Here is a 17615-nt window from a genome sequence, read left to right on the forward strand (position 1 = left end):
CTCCAGTTGTTTGGATATAAACTAAAGTTTGAGGATCACTGTGTTACAGCAACAGAGAACTCTGTGCTGTAGATAAGGATAGGGAAGTAGACTCTGGTAAGAAGAGAGAATAAGTGAATAAACAACCTGATGAGTGAATGAATGGATGAGACCATCAGGAAACATCTTCACATCTTTTGATAATGCCTTCACAGTGAGATGAGTATAAAAGTCTCATGAGTTTGGGAACCAGGGGAAAGGCATATTTTGCTCACGCAGTAATATAGTTTTTAAACAATCAGATGCAAAACAACACAAAAAAGTCAGTATAAAACTCAAATGACTGTGAAATTCCTAAGAATGGTTTTGAGAGTACCTTTATTATTTCTTTTTATTTTTATGTTCTTTATATTATGCTATTAGAAATAGGGTTTCCAAATATTTTCTTTCATTTGGTAGGTTTTCTTTTTACTTTAGTGAAAAAGTAGTAGAGTAGTAAAATATTTAAGTAGAGGTCAAGGGTCAAGATTCGGAATTAGGTTCTTTTTCTGGATTAGGACTTGGCTTTAAGGTCAGAGCCACCTTCTTACTCTGTGGTCCCCGTGAGCTTGCCTAAGAAGGTCAAGGGTGTGAGAGGAGCGGAAAATGAATGGGTTGGCTGGGCTGTTGGGGAAGAGCACAGTTGCGGGCTTCGCCATGTCCTGTTATGGGGAGAGCCTGGATGCCTTGCTCAGGTGGGAGTGCTCCCACATAGTGCTCCCACACAGTGCTTTTAATCAGAGAGCTTTTCCCCTCCTGCGAACACTGGACCCTTTTCACGGAAGGTCTGGCCTTTTGTGAAGTTCTATATGACTGATATCGCTTCAGCTGGCAATCAGCAAATGGGGCTCCAGGAATCGTCAGTCATATTTCTAAAGTACTAAACTACTCACAGTCAAAAAAACACATGTACTTTCTACATGTCCCAGAAAAATTAAAATCTGGCAATTTCTCTTGTCCTACTATAGAGTTGCCTCAGTGCTGGAAACAGGGTGGCTTAGCACATCTCTCTTTCCCTCCATTCCCAACTCCATTCCAACCCGAATACATTTCTTGGGCAAAATAGGTGCTGAGGTCAGTAAGCAGTCAGGCAGAAGCTGGGGGATTGTCACGCTATAGATCTATCATCCCCATTGCTCCCCTTTGAACCTTCTCGCTAACTGGACTGGCCCAGGAGAGTCTCAAGACTTGATTCTAAGAAGCTGAGCCTACTGGTATCCCTGGGGCCCAAGATTCTGATGAGGACTGAACAGGTGGGCCAAGTCCTCTCCTGCTAGGCTGGGAGATGGTGTGGAAGCCAGGGAACTGACTTTCTCGCGTCTGGACTTGGAAATCATCACCTAATGGCCATTGCGCTGAGATCAGAGACAATCTGCCCTCGACCATTCCCATGACAATAACCACTTAGAGTACCATGACCAGAAGAATGAAGAAACAAAAAACAAATAAACTACCACCATAAGCTTTAAAAAGTTTGTGGAGGAAGTGAAAGAGAGCCTGGTCTCAACTAAGAGTAAAATTAATGGCCTAGAAAATCAAACTAGGGAAGCGGCTGTTGCTCAGTCAGTTGGGCTCCCATCTACCATATGAGAGGCCCTGGGTTCATGTCCTGGGACCTTCTTGTGAAGGCAGGCTCACCTGCTCCCAGGGAGAGCTGACGGCCCCTGTGCTGTGCAGAGCTGGCGCAGTAAGATGATGCAACAAAGGGAGACAAGCAGATATGAAAAAAATGTACAGTGAATGGATACGGAGAAGAGACAGCAAAGAATGGAACAAGCCACAAGGAGGGGATAAATAAATAAACAAATAAATCTTTAAAAAAAAATCAAACTAAAGAGAAAACATGAAGAAAGGACATATGAGAAAGATATGTTGGCTTAGGATAAATCCAGGGGTCCTAAAATCTGAACAATGGGAATCCTGGAGAAGGAGGAAGAGGAGGGAAAAATAGAGGAAATATTATTAAACATGAAATACAAGGAAATTCCTCAAAAAATAAAGAACACTTAAGCTGCAGGTTGAAAGTGCTCACTGTCTTTTAGGTGGAATTGGTGATAAAATACACACATTTAGGCATGTATGACAAAGTTCTTGAAATCCAAGCATTTTAAAACAAAACTTTCCAGGACTCCAGACTGCAAGAACAACTTTCTAGAAAAAGCAAACAAACAAACCTGATACATATCAGACTCTCATTGGCAAACTTAGAAGTCAGAAGACAGTAAAAGAATATTTATATATTACTTAAAGGAAAGGATTGCAGGCAGAAAACATCCAGCAAAATAGCTTTCAGGGTCAAAAAAAAAGTATTTTTAGGAGTGCAAATTTTCAGAATATAAACCACCCATATACCTACTTAAAGAAAACATTAAAAAATATAACCAATCTATTCAAAAGTATATAAGAAAGGAAGCCTCAAAAGAGGAGATTAAGGGAATAAAGAGTAATAAGAAATAAAAGTAAAGAAAGAAATATAAAGAAAGAATAAAAACAAAATAAATACCTGTGCATATATATTTTATACATATAATTAAATCTAAATGGATAGTAAGTTACTGTCTAGGAATGTATACGACACCTGCTAAGTAAGGAGTTCTAAGAAAAGAAACATTCCATGAAAGGAATTCAAATAAAATCACAGAACTAAAATATTCTTAGTACAGTCCAGAAGTTTGGGGAAAGGCTGTGGGGAGAAAGAAACAAATAGTAAAAGTTTTCTATAGGCTTCATTCATCTTCCTGGAAGAATAGGATAAGCTGGTAGAAGAAATTTTGGGATATGGATTTTATGTGATGTGCAGAAATACATGTAAGATTATGAGCTCTGGAGAGCAAATATAAACCCTAATGGAATAGAAAACTAATTTACCAAGGAGAATAAGGTAAATAAATGACAACTTCAGGAGATTAACACAATTTTTTTTAAAAAAGGGAAAGGAAGAAATTAATATTAAATGTAATAGAAAACAGAAATAAAAGTACATATACAGCATATACACATATATGCTATATATGTATCAGCGGTCAAACAGTACCAGTGGCCATGAGTCTCCCATTTAAAAAAAGACATTAACAGATCCTAATTTTAAAGAACTAAAACAAAGTAATAAAGATTGAATATAAATAAATGAAAAAATGACAGGCAAATGCAAATAAAAGGAAGGCAAGAGTGGCAATATTAATATTAAAAATAAGGAACAATTTGAGACCAGTGCACTGAATAGGTAAAGAGGGATGTTATATAGCAATAAAGGCATAACTTACTAAAGATATATATAAATACCAATCATGGAATTGAATATACCAAACAATAACACAACTAAGTATTTAAAGCGAAAAAAAAAAAAAACTCCACACACACACACACAGTTAGACTGATGAGAAAGGGGTAAAACTCCCATAGAAAATTTACACTAACCAGCCTGAAGAAGCAGAGGACAGAATTCAAGACAACTATAACTGTTGGAAAGTGAGAGAGAAATCTCAGAAAGGAGAGAGCCAGTAAATGGTAGCCCTATATAGTATCTATAAACTCTTCTCCAACTCTAACTGATCCCAGAAATACACATGTAGCACTGACAGCTAAGGCTAACAAGAAATAAAGTAAGAGGAAGTGCCAACCTGTGCAGGGGAGAGAGTTTGCGTTTGAGTCCAGTGACATTAAATACCTACTTAAAACAAAACAAAACACTTTTCGGGGAGTATGTAAAAACATAGAGTCTCTCCATTCACGATGTCCAGAAAACAAACAAACAAAAATTACTTAACATGCCTTTCCTCACTCCACTCCACCCCCCCATAAAAAAAAAACAGGAAAATATGACATATTTGTAAGGAAAAAGACACACAATGGAGATGGACCACATGATGCCCTACATTTTGAAATTAGTAGACAAGGAGTTTAAAGCAGTGATCGCAATTATGCCCGAAGATATGAAAGAAATTATGCTCAAAATGTACTATAAGACGGGAAATGTCAGAAGAGAAATAGAAATGATATTTTTATTAAAAAGAACTAAATGAAGGTGAAACAGTCATAGGGGGCTTGATAAGGTTTCTACAGATCTTGTGTGTACCTAATGCTATAAGCATGCAGTACAGATTATAGATTTGGCCCAGGCTACCCACACCTCCCAGGCTGATGGAGCCTGTACACATGCAGAGAAGAAATGCAAGAGGACTCACACAAGGGCAATCTCTAGAATATAAGGCTTAAAAATAAAACAGAAAGAAATAAAACAGTTGAGCAAAGATATCACTTGTTGTATATCACAGGGGAGAAAGAATTCACAAATTTAATCCAGGAAGCTTACTAAACAAACAAACAAACAAACAAACAAACAACTACCAGGGTAAAAAAATCAGAATCCAGTTATCATATATTATCTAAAATTTCCAGTATTAGACATGCACAAAAATTATGACATGTGAAGAAATAAGAAAGTGTTACCCATTTCCAGAAAAAAAAGGATTCAATAGTAACTGTCTCTGAGTATCCCCAGATGTTGGATTTAGCAGACAAAGACTTTAAAGCAGCTATTTCAAATATGTTCAAAGAACTAAAGAAACCACGTTTCAAGAATTAGAAGAAAGGATAGCAATAATGATTCAATGAGTTGAGAATCTCAGCAAAGAGAAATTTTAAATAGAACCAAATTGATATTCTTTCAATATAATAACTAAAGTGAAAAAAATCACTAGAGGGGCTTAAAAGCAGATTTGAGATGGCAGAAGAAAGGATCAGTGAACTTCAAGAAAGATCAATAGAAATTATGCAATCTAAAGGACAGAGAGAAAAATGACTGAAGATAAATGAGCCTCAGAAACCAGTGGAACAACACAAAGTGTACCAATATAGGTGTAAAGATAGATTCAATAGTAAAAGAGAGAAAAGGGCAGAAAAAAATATTTGAAGAAATAATAACCAAACATTTCCAAATTTTATAAAAAGCATTGATCTATACTTCCAAGCAGCTCACCAAATCCCAATTAGGATAAACACAAAGGGATCCATGGCTAGATACAGCATAGTCAAACTGTTGAAAGACAAAGGCAAAGTAACAATCTTGAAAGAAGCAAGAAAAAATAACATACCATGCATAGGGGACTGTTATGATTAACAACTGACTATTCATCAGAAACAACGGAGGTCAGAAGGCAGTGGGAATACATTATAGAAGTACTGAGAGGAAAAAACAGTCAAGCAAGAATTCTATTTCCAGAAAACTCTCCTTCAGAAATGAAGGTAAAAGTAAGGCATTCCTACATAAACAAAGACTGAAAGAAGTTTTTAAATCATTTTTTTCTTTTTTCTTTTAAAGATACATAGATCACACAAAATGTTGTGTTAAAAAATATGAGGTTCCCATAGACACCATTCTCCACACCCCCACTCCTCCCACATCAACAACTTCTTTCATTAGTGTGGTATGAAAGAATTTATTACTAGAAGATCTGCCTTACAAGAAATACTAAGGAAGTGTCACTAGGTAGTATCTCAAATCCATATGAAAAAATAACAGAGAACTCAAGAAATGGTAAATATGCAGGTAAATATACACATAAATATATGGCCTATAATTTCTCCTATTATTTTCTTTAGAAGACATAAGATTATATAAAGCAATAATTTTAATGCTGTTTATTGGATATAAAGCATACATAGATAATTTAATATACATGACAACAATAGCACAAAGAAATGGAGAGAAAAGAGATACACTGGAGCAAAGGTTCTATATTTTATTGGAGTTAAGTTAGTATAAGTCTTACGTATATTGTGATAAATTAAAATGCATATTATAATCCCTATAGCAACCTCTAAAAATATAATTTAAAAAAACGAACCTTGATATCCTGCCTCACAAAGTATACAAAACTTAACTCCTAAACATGAATGCTAAAAGCATAACTCTTTTAAAAGGAACCTAGGAGAATTTATTTATAACTCAGGACAGATAATAATAGATCACAAAAAACAATAGCGATAAATGAAAAAATATATAAATTAGATTTCATCAAATTAAAAACTTCTGCTCATCAAAACATATCATTAAGGAACTGAATAAACGAGCCACAGTCTAAGAGATAAAAGAAATGATTTAAAAATTCTACAGCTCAATAGCAAACAGGTGGGGGGAGGAGTGGGGGGAGGGGGGTGGGGGATATATGGGGACCTCATATTTTTTTAATGTAACATTGAAAAAATAAAGACAAAAAAAATAGCAAACTATCTATTACAAATTGGGCAAAACAACCAAACAGATACTTCACAGAAAAGGATATAAAAATGGCTAAAGAAAAAGTGCTTAACATTTTTAGTCATCGAAGAAATATACAGTAACATGTCAGTGGGTCCTACTTTGGAATTTGTGTCCCTGAGTGTGATGGAGTTGGACTCAGATGTAACACATCTACACATGCCTCTTCCGTCACTTTCAATGAGGCTTTGGTTGGTGCTAGCGTTGGTGTATACTCAGGAGACTTGAATCTCTGGACTCCCCATGTACCAGCTGGGCCCTGAGCCTCAGCAGAGTTGCAACTCTTACTCTCTGGTTCGTTGGACTTATGCAGATCAGCTAACAGGGAGGTGAAGAAGGTCAATCACCATACCAGGGGACTGAGAGTGCCTACAACTGCAAGCAGGAGAATTGCATCCATCAGCCATGTGGAATCTAAGCTCCCTCTCAATAGAGAGGTGGAGTGGACATCACCATCCCAGGTCCACAGAATGGAGGAATAAAATATGGATTAGAGTGGGAAAAAAAACATTTTACGGTAGTTCGGATTTTTTAAATGCATATTTATACATATGCAGATTTATAAAATTGAATTTTACTATATATTATAATCTAATTGTTTTAATAACTATATTGTTGAACATAATTTCCTGTTTATATTTCTGTCATATTTTTAACTGGCTATCAAATGTATGCATGTTTACTTAAGATATGATTTATTTTGAACACTAAGGTTGTTTTCAATTTTTTCACATTTTTAAACATTTTTACTACAAATGTTCTTGTAGCTAAAAATTGCATTCATTTTTAGTTGATTTCTTACGTTTAATTCCTAAAAGTTAAATTTGTTTCTCAGACAATTTTAATGTTTATTATCACCCCTATTTTATTTTTCTTCTTTGGACCTATCTTCCCATTTTTATTAAAGTTTGAAGGTTAAACTCAAAAAAAAAAAAAAAAGAAATACAAATTAAAAGAAGAGATATCACTAAATACCCACACAAATGTCTAAAATTAAAAAAGACTGTTAACACCAGATTTTGGCGAGAAATAGAACAATTAGAACAGTCATATCTTTGATAGGATTATAAAATGGGGCAAAAAGTCAGAAAAAGTTCTGGCGGCTTCTTATAAAACCAAAATACAACCACCCTCTGACTCAGCTATTCCATTCTTCAGTATTTACCAAAGAAAAATGAAAACATAGCCATAAAAGATTTAAATGCAAAAGTTCACAGCAACTTTATTCATAATAGCTCAGAATTAAAAATAGTCCAGATGTCCATAAATAATGAATGAATAAACAAAATATGGTAAGAAGGAACAAAGAAGTGATGCAAGCAACAACATGGATGAATCTCAAAAATATGCTGTAATCAAGAAGTTTTACGCAAAAGAGCACTTACTGTATGATTCCATTAAAATGGTATTTTGGAGCAGAGAAAATTAATTTATAGTTGAAAAAAATCAGAGCTGTGGTTGTCTCTGAGAGGAAGGGTACAAGAATTGACTGGGAAAGGACATGAGGAATGTTCTGGGATTACAGTGAATATATATATATATATGCATTTTTTTTTTTTAGGGGTGTAGGTCACACAGGTACATGTATGGCAATTTACTCAGCAAATGTACATTTGCATGTGCATTTCATTGTAACTTTTACTTCCAGGGAAAAAGGAAGCTGTAAAGCTAATATTGAACTCTATTTAATTATACATACTGAAAGAGCACGAGGAAATGTTTTGATGATTGCAATTTACTTTGAAATGGATCAAAAAATAAGATGGATTAAAGGGTAAATAGATGGATAGATAAGTGATAAATCACAAATAGTAAAATGTTAATAGCAGACTTTAGGTGGTGGGTTTTCACTACAATATTCTTTCAACTTTCTTGTATGTTTGAAATGTTTCATAATAAAATGATGAGGAAAAAAAAACCTCAGTGCTCTCAGCTATGTAAAAATATATAATGCAAGTGTGATATCATTTAGCTACCAATCTGTCAAGAGTGGAGATTGAAAAAAATTATACCAAGTGGCAAAAATATATATATATAGTTACTCTTGGTCCAAATTTTGTGAAATAATTAGATGGGTCATCTTCTATTGGCCATCATCTTTCTGGAAATACACTGGTCATAGCCTGTGATTCTGTGTTTACTTAAATACATGCATTCTGATATTTTGCTGTTGCTATTTCACAAGTTACTTTAAAAATTTTTTTTTAGCTATCTCATATTGCATTTGCACATTTGTATATTGAGTACCACTACCAGGGACAAGATTTCTTCTACAAATTTGTAAACAAGTGATACAAAATGACTCCACTTTTTCTCTATTGCACATTTCCCAGTATGCACAGAATACATCTGTTGTTTAGTTCCTCTACTAATCCTGAGGTTTGCTAGCCGGTGTACACTATGGAGCATAAAGATGTATTGTTTGTCCTTTGTCATGTCTCTTCTAAAGGCAAGTATTAGATCTTCTCCTCTTCTAATGCAGAAGTTTCAAACACTCAGTCCAAAGAGTAGATCTTTTCCATGATGAACTTTTCATCAGTCTATTATAGAATGTAAAAGACAATATCAACACCAACAATATAGTGAATTTTTAACAAAGTAAATGCATTCAATTTAAAACATATTCTAATGCCAATTTTTGTCATTACTCGTCTTTCTGTTTTGAAAATCACCTAGCAGTCTTTCTTTGGTGAGTGAGGGCATTAATATGGCCTATCCTTCCTCAGCAAAATAATAAGTTGACAAAGTTATGCTGGTTCTACAATTTTTATTTTTATTTGTGTGTATGTTGTCCTTTCTTAAGGCTAGTTTGATGGCCATAAGAATATAAGTTATAGATCTACTACAGCAGGGGTTCTTAACCAGAGGCCCATGGAAAGATTTCAGGGAGTTCGTGAGCTTGCACTGAAAAAAATCAATCCAGTATCTTTATTTTCTCTGATCTCCAAGTGAAATCTAGCATTTCCTTCACTTATGAATGTATGCAATAAATTATAGTGGTATTCATCTCATATCGCATTACAGTTGTTGCATGTCTTGAAAAATTGTTTATGCTCATCCATCCGGTAGTTGTTAGACCCAATGCTAGTTGAATGTCATAAAACTATCTGCCATCACGTTCTGAGAAGGGGTCCGTGGTATTCAGCTGACTGGCACAGGGGTCCAAGGAACAAAAAAGGTTAAGAACCCCCATACTACAGGGACCAGAATTGACCAGGGTCCCAGCTACTGTACTCTGAAATTGCCGTTTGCACCACTGCCACTCTCCCGATGGCTACTCCCAGCCAATGGATGAAGGTGGCCACAGGAGACAGCTCCACTGCAGACTTTGGCTTAGGGCCTCCCCAATAGCCTCCTTGCCAAGCTTTCCTTAGAATGCTCAGCAGGCTGGAATGCTTCCACCCAACCTTCCTTCTTTGTCTCCTTTACTCAGCGCAAACTTGCGCTGAGCTCTCCTAGCTCTCCCAAAGTTAACCAGCTTCCTCCCCACTTCCTCTCACAGGAGTTTCTTCTAGCAGAATCTTTGGCATCTGCTTTTCTGAGTGTGCAGCTATACACCTGGCCCAAGACACCTAAAAGGTCCAACCAGTGTGTCCAACCGTTGAGAAATAGTTCTCAAACTCTACCAGGAGGTCTAACTGGGCCTGACCCAAGAAGAGTTTCATTATGAATTTGAATTTCCATGTCGAAGAAGTTCCCAGGTGATTCTGAAGCCACTGATCTGGGCCATGCTTTGAGAACCCTTAGTCTCAGTTTCCAACTGCTTGGCCTCAGGAAACAGGAAGAAAAGAGATCTCATGAATCGCATTTCACAGACCTCTAAACATATGGTTTCCAAACTGTGTCCTGGGGAAAACTGACATGTGAGGGTCTGCTACAGGAGGAAACGTGAAGTTTAGAAGGTAAGGGTCCAGCCCTCCACTTCATCTAGAGCAACTCTGCAATTATCACTTTTATAGATTGACGTGTCACTTGATAAAAGAGCTCTAATGATGAGAAAAATACTCAAAAACAATTGTTTTAACAGACTACGGGCAAGCCTCTGCCTATAAGATCAACAACAGTGCTGGCGACAAATTCTGGCCTGCCTGGCCACCTAGATCACACCGACCAGTAGCTATAATTTCAACACCTTGCCCTCTGGCATCCTTCTAACTTTCATACAAGTAGGTCTGCAGTAACACTCAGGTATCTAGAAGCCTTCTCATTTCCCTGACTCCCATGTGTTCTGCTTTCAGCACACTGGAGGGACTTTTTATCCTTTTGCTGAGATGAAATAGCTTCTAACCAAACTATATCTAAAAAGCCTTCCCTCTGGGAAGGGCAGCCCTGTTTCTCCCTCTTCTTCCTCTATTGCCTTTTCGAAACTTGCCCCCCTCCTTTGACAGCTGCAAGGCAAAAGACAAAATAGGCAGAGTTAATAACCCAAAGCTGCAAAGCTGCAAAGCTGCAACTAACATTCAACCTTCAGGCTGTTGCTGTACCAGCTGATAAACACTTTTCATCACTTTCAATTCTTTTAAACACATTCCTGCGTTGCCACTAAGAGCTGGGTTGTTCAAAAAGCTAAGTAAATAAAAGTGAAATAAATTCAGCACCTCTTTTCCTTTTTATTTAAACACAAGGGTATTTATCAATACTAATCGATAAATGCCAATCACAGGTAACAGTGAATTATAAATGACTGATTAGTCATGGTTCAGTAATACTGTTTAGTTCTCAAAACATGAGAGAAGTGTTATACATGACGTAACTATTTAAGTGTAGGTAATTCAATTTGAGGATAACCTACGTTTTTTATTTCTCTTCCTCTTTTACCTTTCTATATATGGCGACTTCATGAAGCAATAAGACTTCTCCGAAGAAAAGATGCAAAAAGAATTGTTGACATTTATTTCTGCTATTTATTAGAAGTTCTAAAAAGCAATTTAGTGGGAGGAAGCAACTAGACAACTTCCATGTTTCAAATTCACTAATAATTGATGTCATCCTCTTTTCTCCATTCTCCTTAGATAATCAAGAACTAGACTACTGAACTAATTCCTTGTAAAATAAATATAGGTGGTAAGATATTAAATCAGACAAGTTATAAACAGAAATAAAAACAACAATAACATAGAGGATTGAGGTAGCCTTCGTCTTCTTTTAAAAAAAGAACAATGTAAACTTCTTTCATTATTGGTAGTAGTAATGTTTGGATGAGTATATACGAGGTAGGTAATCCAAAGAATTTACCTTGAAACTTACAAAATTTCTTCCAACACTGCCTCCGACCCCACTTAGATCTTGTTGAAGTATATTGTAGAACGTGCTTAATGAGATAAGAATGGACGGGACGGAGAAAATATGTTGAATTGTGATTCACATGGTTGAGTTTGAATCTCAGATGCAGCACTCCGTGGAGCTTTGGGCAAGTTTCTGGATCTGGACATCAGATAGGGAAATTTAATTCCTCAGGATGGTCGTGAGGATTTAATGGGACAATGTCTGCAGGGGTAACTCCTATGGTTCTCTGCAATCCTAGGTGCTCAGTTTACAGCAGTTAATTGAACGTAGAGAGCTGACTGGGGAACAATCTGTCAGAAGCTTGAACTAAGAGAATCCTTTCAGGAGGACACACCAGTGTGGAAACAAAATCAAAAATAAAGATTAAAAGAGTTTTGAGTTATTTAAAGTTTTGTTCTATGAAGAATCTCATTTGGTATACAGAAAAAGAAAGAGGGAGGGAGGAAGAGAAAAAGAAAGAAGGGAGGAAGAGAGATGAAGGAAGAAAGGAAGGGAGGAAGGGGGAAGGAGGGTAGAGGGAAGGAAGGAGGGAAAGAAGGAAAGCAGAAACAATGTAAAAAGCGCTCACAGTTGTATACACAAAAGGTTGCTACAGTGCACAGAAAGGACAAACTGCCAGGGGTGAGGGGGAGGTGATTATAGATTATCTGGGGAAGGTTTTCTTTGCGCAGAGACTCACAGAGGATTTGAGCCTTGAGTATAAGTGGGAGCTCATCAGGCAGATGTGGTGTTGGGGGGAATGAAGCGGTGAAAATACCAGACAGAAAATATCAGACATGTGCAAAGGATACATACTTTCATAAATCCACCATAAACAACAAGACAAAGAAACACTGTAGGTGAACAAAACTAGCCCACTTACAACAATTTCAACTGGAGAAAAATGGGGGAAAGCAACCAATACCTACAAAGCTCTCAGATCAGGTGCTCACAGCAATTCAATGGGAGTCCAATGCTCTGGTTCAACTCTGGCGCTCCCAGAGACTACCCCTGTGGCCTTGGGTAGATCTCTTCAAGGCTCTGAGCCTCAGTTTTCTCAACTCTAAAAACTGGGAGTTAGCTCAGCAGATGATTAGAATTTTCCTCATCTCTAAAATCTCTAGGACACAATGAAAAGCAAAGCTCCATCTTTACCTGCCTATTTATTAATAATCAGATCAGTAAAGCATCCTGCTCATAGTAAAAATTTTATGTGTGTACATTTATGCATATCCACATATATATTTTACAGCTTATTACTTTAGGGAAAAATAGACTGGATTAAGTCACACCTGGGTAAGGTGGAAGGGGAGGGAGAGAGGGAAAGGAAAAGGAATTTGAAATGTCTGCAGAGCTCATTAATGCCCTGATACCAAATGATTCAAGGATATCTTTGGCTTTAATTCAAACAGTTGTTCTGTTCTGAGGAACATGACGACAATCTAAAGATCCACAGCTGGACTCTGGAAAGTCTTGTCTGAGTCTTCTGTTATAAAAGTAACAAATTTGCTGTATAGGTTGTACGACACAGGACTATTTCAGAATGAATCCTGTCAAAGCCAGGGGCCCAGAGGAACTGCTTTATGCAGTTTTAGTAGATGTTGTGATTTGTTTTCAAGTTCCTCTGGTATTAGAAAAGGCTGAGCAAGCAGTATGGAGAGATCATGGCTGAAGCTGAAACAAAAAGTGAGCATTTGTGCTCACACATTGTGATGGGATGTGTTTTGGGTACTCCAGCCTCGCTCCTCACCCACAGGGCTTCTTGGCCCACTCTTGAGAGAGTGCAAAGGATGAATATTTTCATCAAGGTGAATCATTTACACACATTGCTTAAATCCTCTGTTCCCTCATTCCATCTAATTCTGATGCCATGGTGAAAGCTACCAATGACACCATTTAATTTGGAAATATGTAGACATGCAAGGTCTTTCTCAGACACACCCTTTTTCTTCATTAATTTCCACAGGATGGAAACCTAAAGCTAGTAGGCACCTCTCACGTCATCAGTTTAACTGCTTATTCTTAAGGAATATGACAAGATTAAAATTAAAAATTTCTTCTAGGGGCATTAAGGGTTTCCCCCAGATGCCCTTTCCTTTCCCACTGCTCTTTAAACTAAAGATAATCCCCAACAAGAGGCAAAGATTAATTCAATAAATGATTTCTACTACTTCCTCCAGATCTTCAGTGATTATTGTATCTGAATGGTACCTGCCATCCTCACAAGGCCTCTACCCCAGCTCTTCATCTTTCCTTCCTTGACCCCTACAGAGCTCTCTGGAATCATCTGATCACATGGAATGGGCCCTGAGCCATCTGAGAACCTGTGAACATCAAATATTTCTCAGTATGAATTTATGGTTTTTCAAATATTGACTATAAGCCCTGAGGATTTTTTTTCTTTGGAGAGGCAACATAAATATTTTGTCAGGTGGCAAACCAATAAATTTTCTTTTTTTTCCCCCCTCTTGGATTTTCACAGGCAATTTTCTAAACTAAAATTTGCATGCAAGGTGTAAATTTTCAGGAACTTTCCTCCTAGAAAGCCAATTTCTCATACACCTTCCAACAAACCCTGACCACATCCTGACCAAAGCTAAGCACTGTGTAATGCTAAGCAGACCTGGGGCTACAGGAAACAAGGTGACACTTTCAGGGCTGCTTTCAACACTCACCTGGCACCTGGCCTTCCATTTGTACCTCCCCTGCAATTAGCCAGGAGTGAGGTTTGGAGGTAGGTGGGCAGCTTCTGACCCCCAAAGTAAAGAAGAGAAGTCACTTTATTGCTAGTTTGTGTATACTTTGCCAAGATTGTCCTCTGTCTGGAACTATTTCATTCCTCCATAAGTGTTGCTTATATAACCCTTTTCTCCTGAGACACTTGAACACCATTTTACACATGCCTATATAATTCCAGATAATTCTAGAATACCACATATTCTCACTTTACTTTTAAGAAACTTGTACCAGACAAATCATTTCTGAAGATAGAAAAATAGCTGGGTGATACCTCTTGATACATTTAGCAAAGCTTTAAGCCAGATGCAAGCCAGCAGATTTTATTCATTAAATAAATGTTTTCTTGAGCATCTATTTTTTTTTCAATATGGTTGGAAATACAGTGCTTGACATGAAGATAGAAGAGACGCTTGTCCCTTCAAAGTTGACAGTTGCGCATCTATGCTCTCCCGCATACAGAAAGTTTAAAATCTAGTATTTCAGAATAGGAAAATAATTGCATGCATTTCCAAAGTGTAGAAAATATTAAAGATGGGATCCAAAACAATAGTTTTAACAATGCAAGGCATTGTTTGTGGGTTGAGGTGCAGGAGTCCTATGCGATGTTGTATATGCTTGCTTTGTAAGTTCTCAACCACTACAATACACTTATTGTTTATGTATGTTTATGTACGAGTGATACCTCAATAAATTCTTTTAAAAATGAAAAAAAAACTATAGTTTTCACTTGAGTTCATATTTTCTCAAAATTTTCTCATAATACCTTTTGTAGTCAGATGGAGAAAAATTAATAAGATAGATGATTTATAATTAAATATTGATCCTCATTTAGACAGTGATTTTCAATACTTCAATTTTTTTATTCTTACTTAGTCAATATGGGGGTGTTATTCTTTAAAGAAGCAGTTAACACCTCCAGATAATTAAAAATGTGACAAGCTTAACTATGCAAAATGCAAACAAAATGCAATCAATTTTAAAGACCTTTTTACAAAACCATTGTAGATCAAATTACAGACTAAATGGATACTCACAAAATGTTCGAGCATTAACCTGCTTTTATAGATGAGGACACTGTAGCCCAAAAGGAGAGTGATGCATACATAAAAGCTTTTGCATTTTGCTTCCTCCTGGCTTGTTTACTCAGACTAATTGAGGCATAATTCTAATGAGTTTGGCTATCTGATTCTCCAACCCAAAGGAGATCAGAGAAAGCAAATCCACAGTAATAACAGCTGCAAAGTCAAAGAATTAACAGCGAGGGAAGAAACTGGGGCAAACAACATTAAAACATCGCGAAATAAATACATCACCCACATCACCAAATGTACAGCAGTCTTGTGACATTTAGTGTAAGGTCAGTAACTCTATACCCACTAGCAGTCAATCAAGGTTTACCTGCATTTCAGTCTTCCATGCTCCATTCCCCTCCTCCCTTACTAAGCTCTAACCACAAGGTTCTATCAGTTCTGAGTACTTGCACAGTTCTTTCCCACTTCAAAGCTCTGCTCATGCTGTTATCCCACTTGGAGCTCTTTTCTCCCCATTCTTCACTTGGTAAAGTCCTCTTTAGTTAAGACAGTCCCTACCCTAACTGGCACTGGATGGACACTCAGCCAATATTTTTCATAAATGAATGAGGAAATAGCCATAATGATGACCCTGCATCCTTCAGTAAAGGTTATCTTTAGTATATTCTAACAAAAAAGCAAAATATGCATAAGTTGCCCACCAGAAATGTATAAAATGAGTCTGCTTTGAGAATAAAAACAGTCACAATTTAAGGTAAAAATTCTTATTTTCTGGAATGTAATACAATCACCACTGAGCTACTTCCCTAACACAGTAATCTCTTGAAACCCACATTTCCCTTACCCTGCAAGCAAGGTTTGATAACAATGTGTCTGCACAACTTTCATATCTGTGGAGGCAAAACACAAAATACCAACTCTGGATACCACACTTCCTATTTTGACTGGTGAATAACTGGCATGAATTTGTGCCTATTGTCTTTTCCAATTTATTGAATTGAAAAATAGTAGAAACCTTCTCATCCAGGTCAGAACTGGAGCTCTAATAAGATTAATAGCTTCTGATGTTTGGGATAGACCACAGATCAAAGGGACAGGTGCTGTTATTGTTTGGTATAATGTAACTCTCAACAATCAATGACTTAATTCCAAGTTCACTTTTTATGCTCCTTTGACACTCAAATATTTGAGGTTTTATAGTGGAAATTCAAGCCCACGTTTGCATCTTCTCAATAATTTGTCAATCCAAGTTGCTCAGTTCACAAGTCTAAAGACGATTCCTCTCTGCCCAGCTGTGTCAATCCAACCTGGAATGGGAAACATCGAGTTCTGACACCCTGAAGAGCTACCAAGATTTTATGATGGAAGTGAAGCTGACAGTTCTGTCAAGGATGTGAGAAGCAGAATCAGATCCAGCTCATTGCTGCAGAGAAGTGCTGGCTCTACAAAGCTGAAGAAAATAAAAGCAAGTTTTGTTGGTAAAATGAGCAGATATAACTCAAAGACACATGGGAAGAGACATGGAGTCAGAGAAGATGACATTTCACGCATCACTGATGGGGTGAATGATGCTTTTGCCAAAGGTTCGGTAACCACTGGAGGAGAAGAGGCTAAGTGTCTCCTTCAGAATCTGCAGCTCCTTACAATCTAAAACGCCCTCCCACCACTTAAATCTCTTCTCCCTTATTTGGTATTTTAGATAATAGAGTTACATTCCTTGGTCCAGCATATGTCCTGCAAAAAGGTTTGTAATGCTCCACAGTTTCATTCCTCACATAAATTATTTGATTGTTTTATGTCATAGTAGGACAAGACATATGTTACCTATAACCTTTAAAACAACCCCAGGTAGGTATTATCTCTGTTTCACAGACGAGAAAACCGAGGCTCAAAGCCAAAAATAAACTTGCCCAAGGTCACACAGCTAGTTAAATGGCAGGAACCAGGATTCAATCCCACATCCTTCAGATGGAGACTACTTTCTTACCCTCTACTATCATGGATAGAATCCCCTCCACCCCCATTCTCACTGAAGAAGCCATTAAGTGTTTTTTGATTAAAGGAAGATACTTCCCTTTCATATAATGTAAATTAAATAAAATCTTTACAAATTTATGTCAAATACTTCCATAATCTTGACTTCAGTGAGTATTAACTTTGCATGAGAATATGTCCTGGGTTCCCCAAGAGCCGTAACATCTCTACCACACCATTTCCAAGCCTGACGTCTGGGCAAATCAATTGTATTTACACTCTGCAAAAGAGACACAGCCAGTAATAGCTGCTTCCTGGGCCTATGTGGG

At 37.0% G+C, this 17615-nt stretch overlaps 1 protein-coding gene across 7 annotated transcripts in view; it reads right to left on the reverse strand.

Moving 5' to 3' along the window:
- The window catches only part of SUGCT (succinyl-CoA:glutarate-CoA transferase), an 808774-nt gene that overhangs the window by 298149 nt on the left and 493010 nt on the right, over nucleotides 1–17615 (reverse strand). The window contains exon 13 of one of the 7 annotated variants that reach the window (XM_004462565.5): nucleotides 7474–8817. The exons of the other annotated variants lie outside the window; for them this stretch is intronic. Within the exon in view, the coding sequence (XP_004462622.3) occupies nucleotides 8773–8817 (45 nt within the window). The 3' untranslated portion in view covers nucleotides 7474–8772. Of the gene's footprint in view, nucleotides 1–7473; nucleotides 8818–17615 lie in introns of those variants that run through there. 7 annotated transcript variants of the gene reach the window in all.

This window comes from Dasypus novemcinctus, chromosome 5 (assembly GCF_030445035.2).
Source record: "Dasypus novemcinctus isolate mDasNov1 chromosome 5, mDasNov1.1.hap2, whole genome shotgun sequence".
Classification (NCBI taxonomy): Eukaryota; Metazoa; Chordata; class Mammalia; order Cingulata; family Dasypodidae; genus Dasypus; species Dasypus novemcinctus.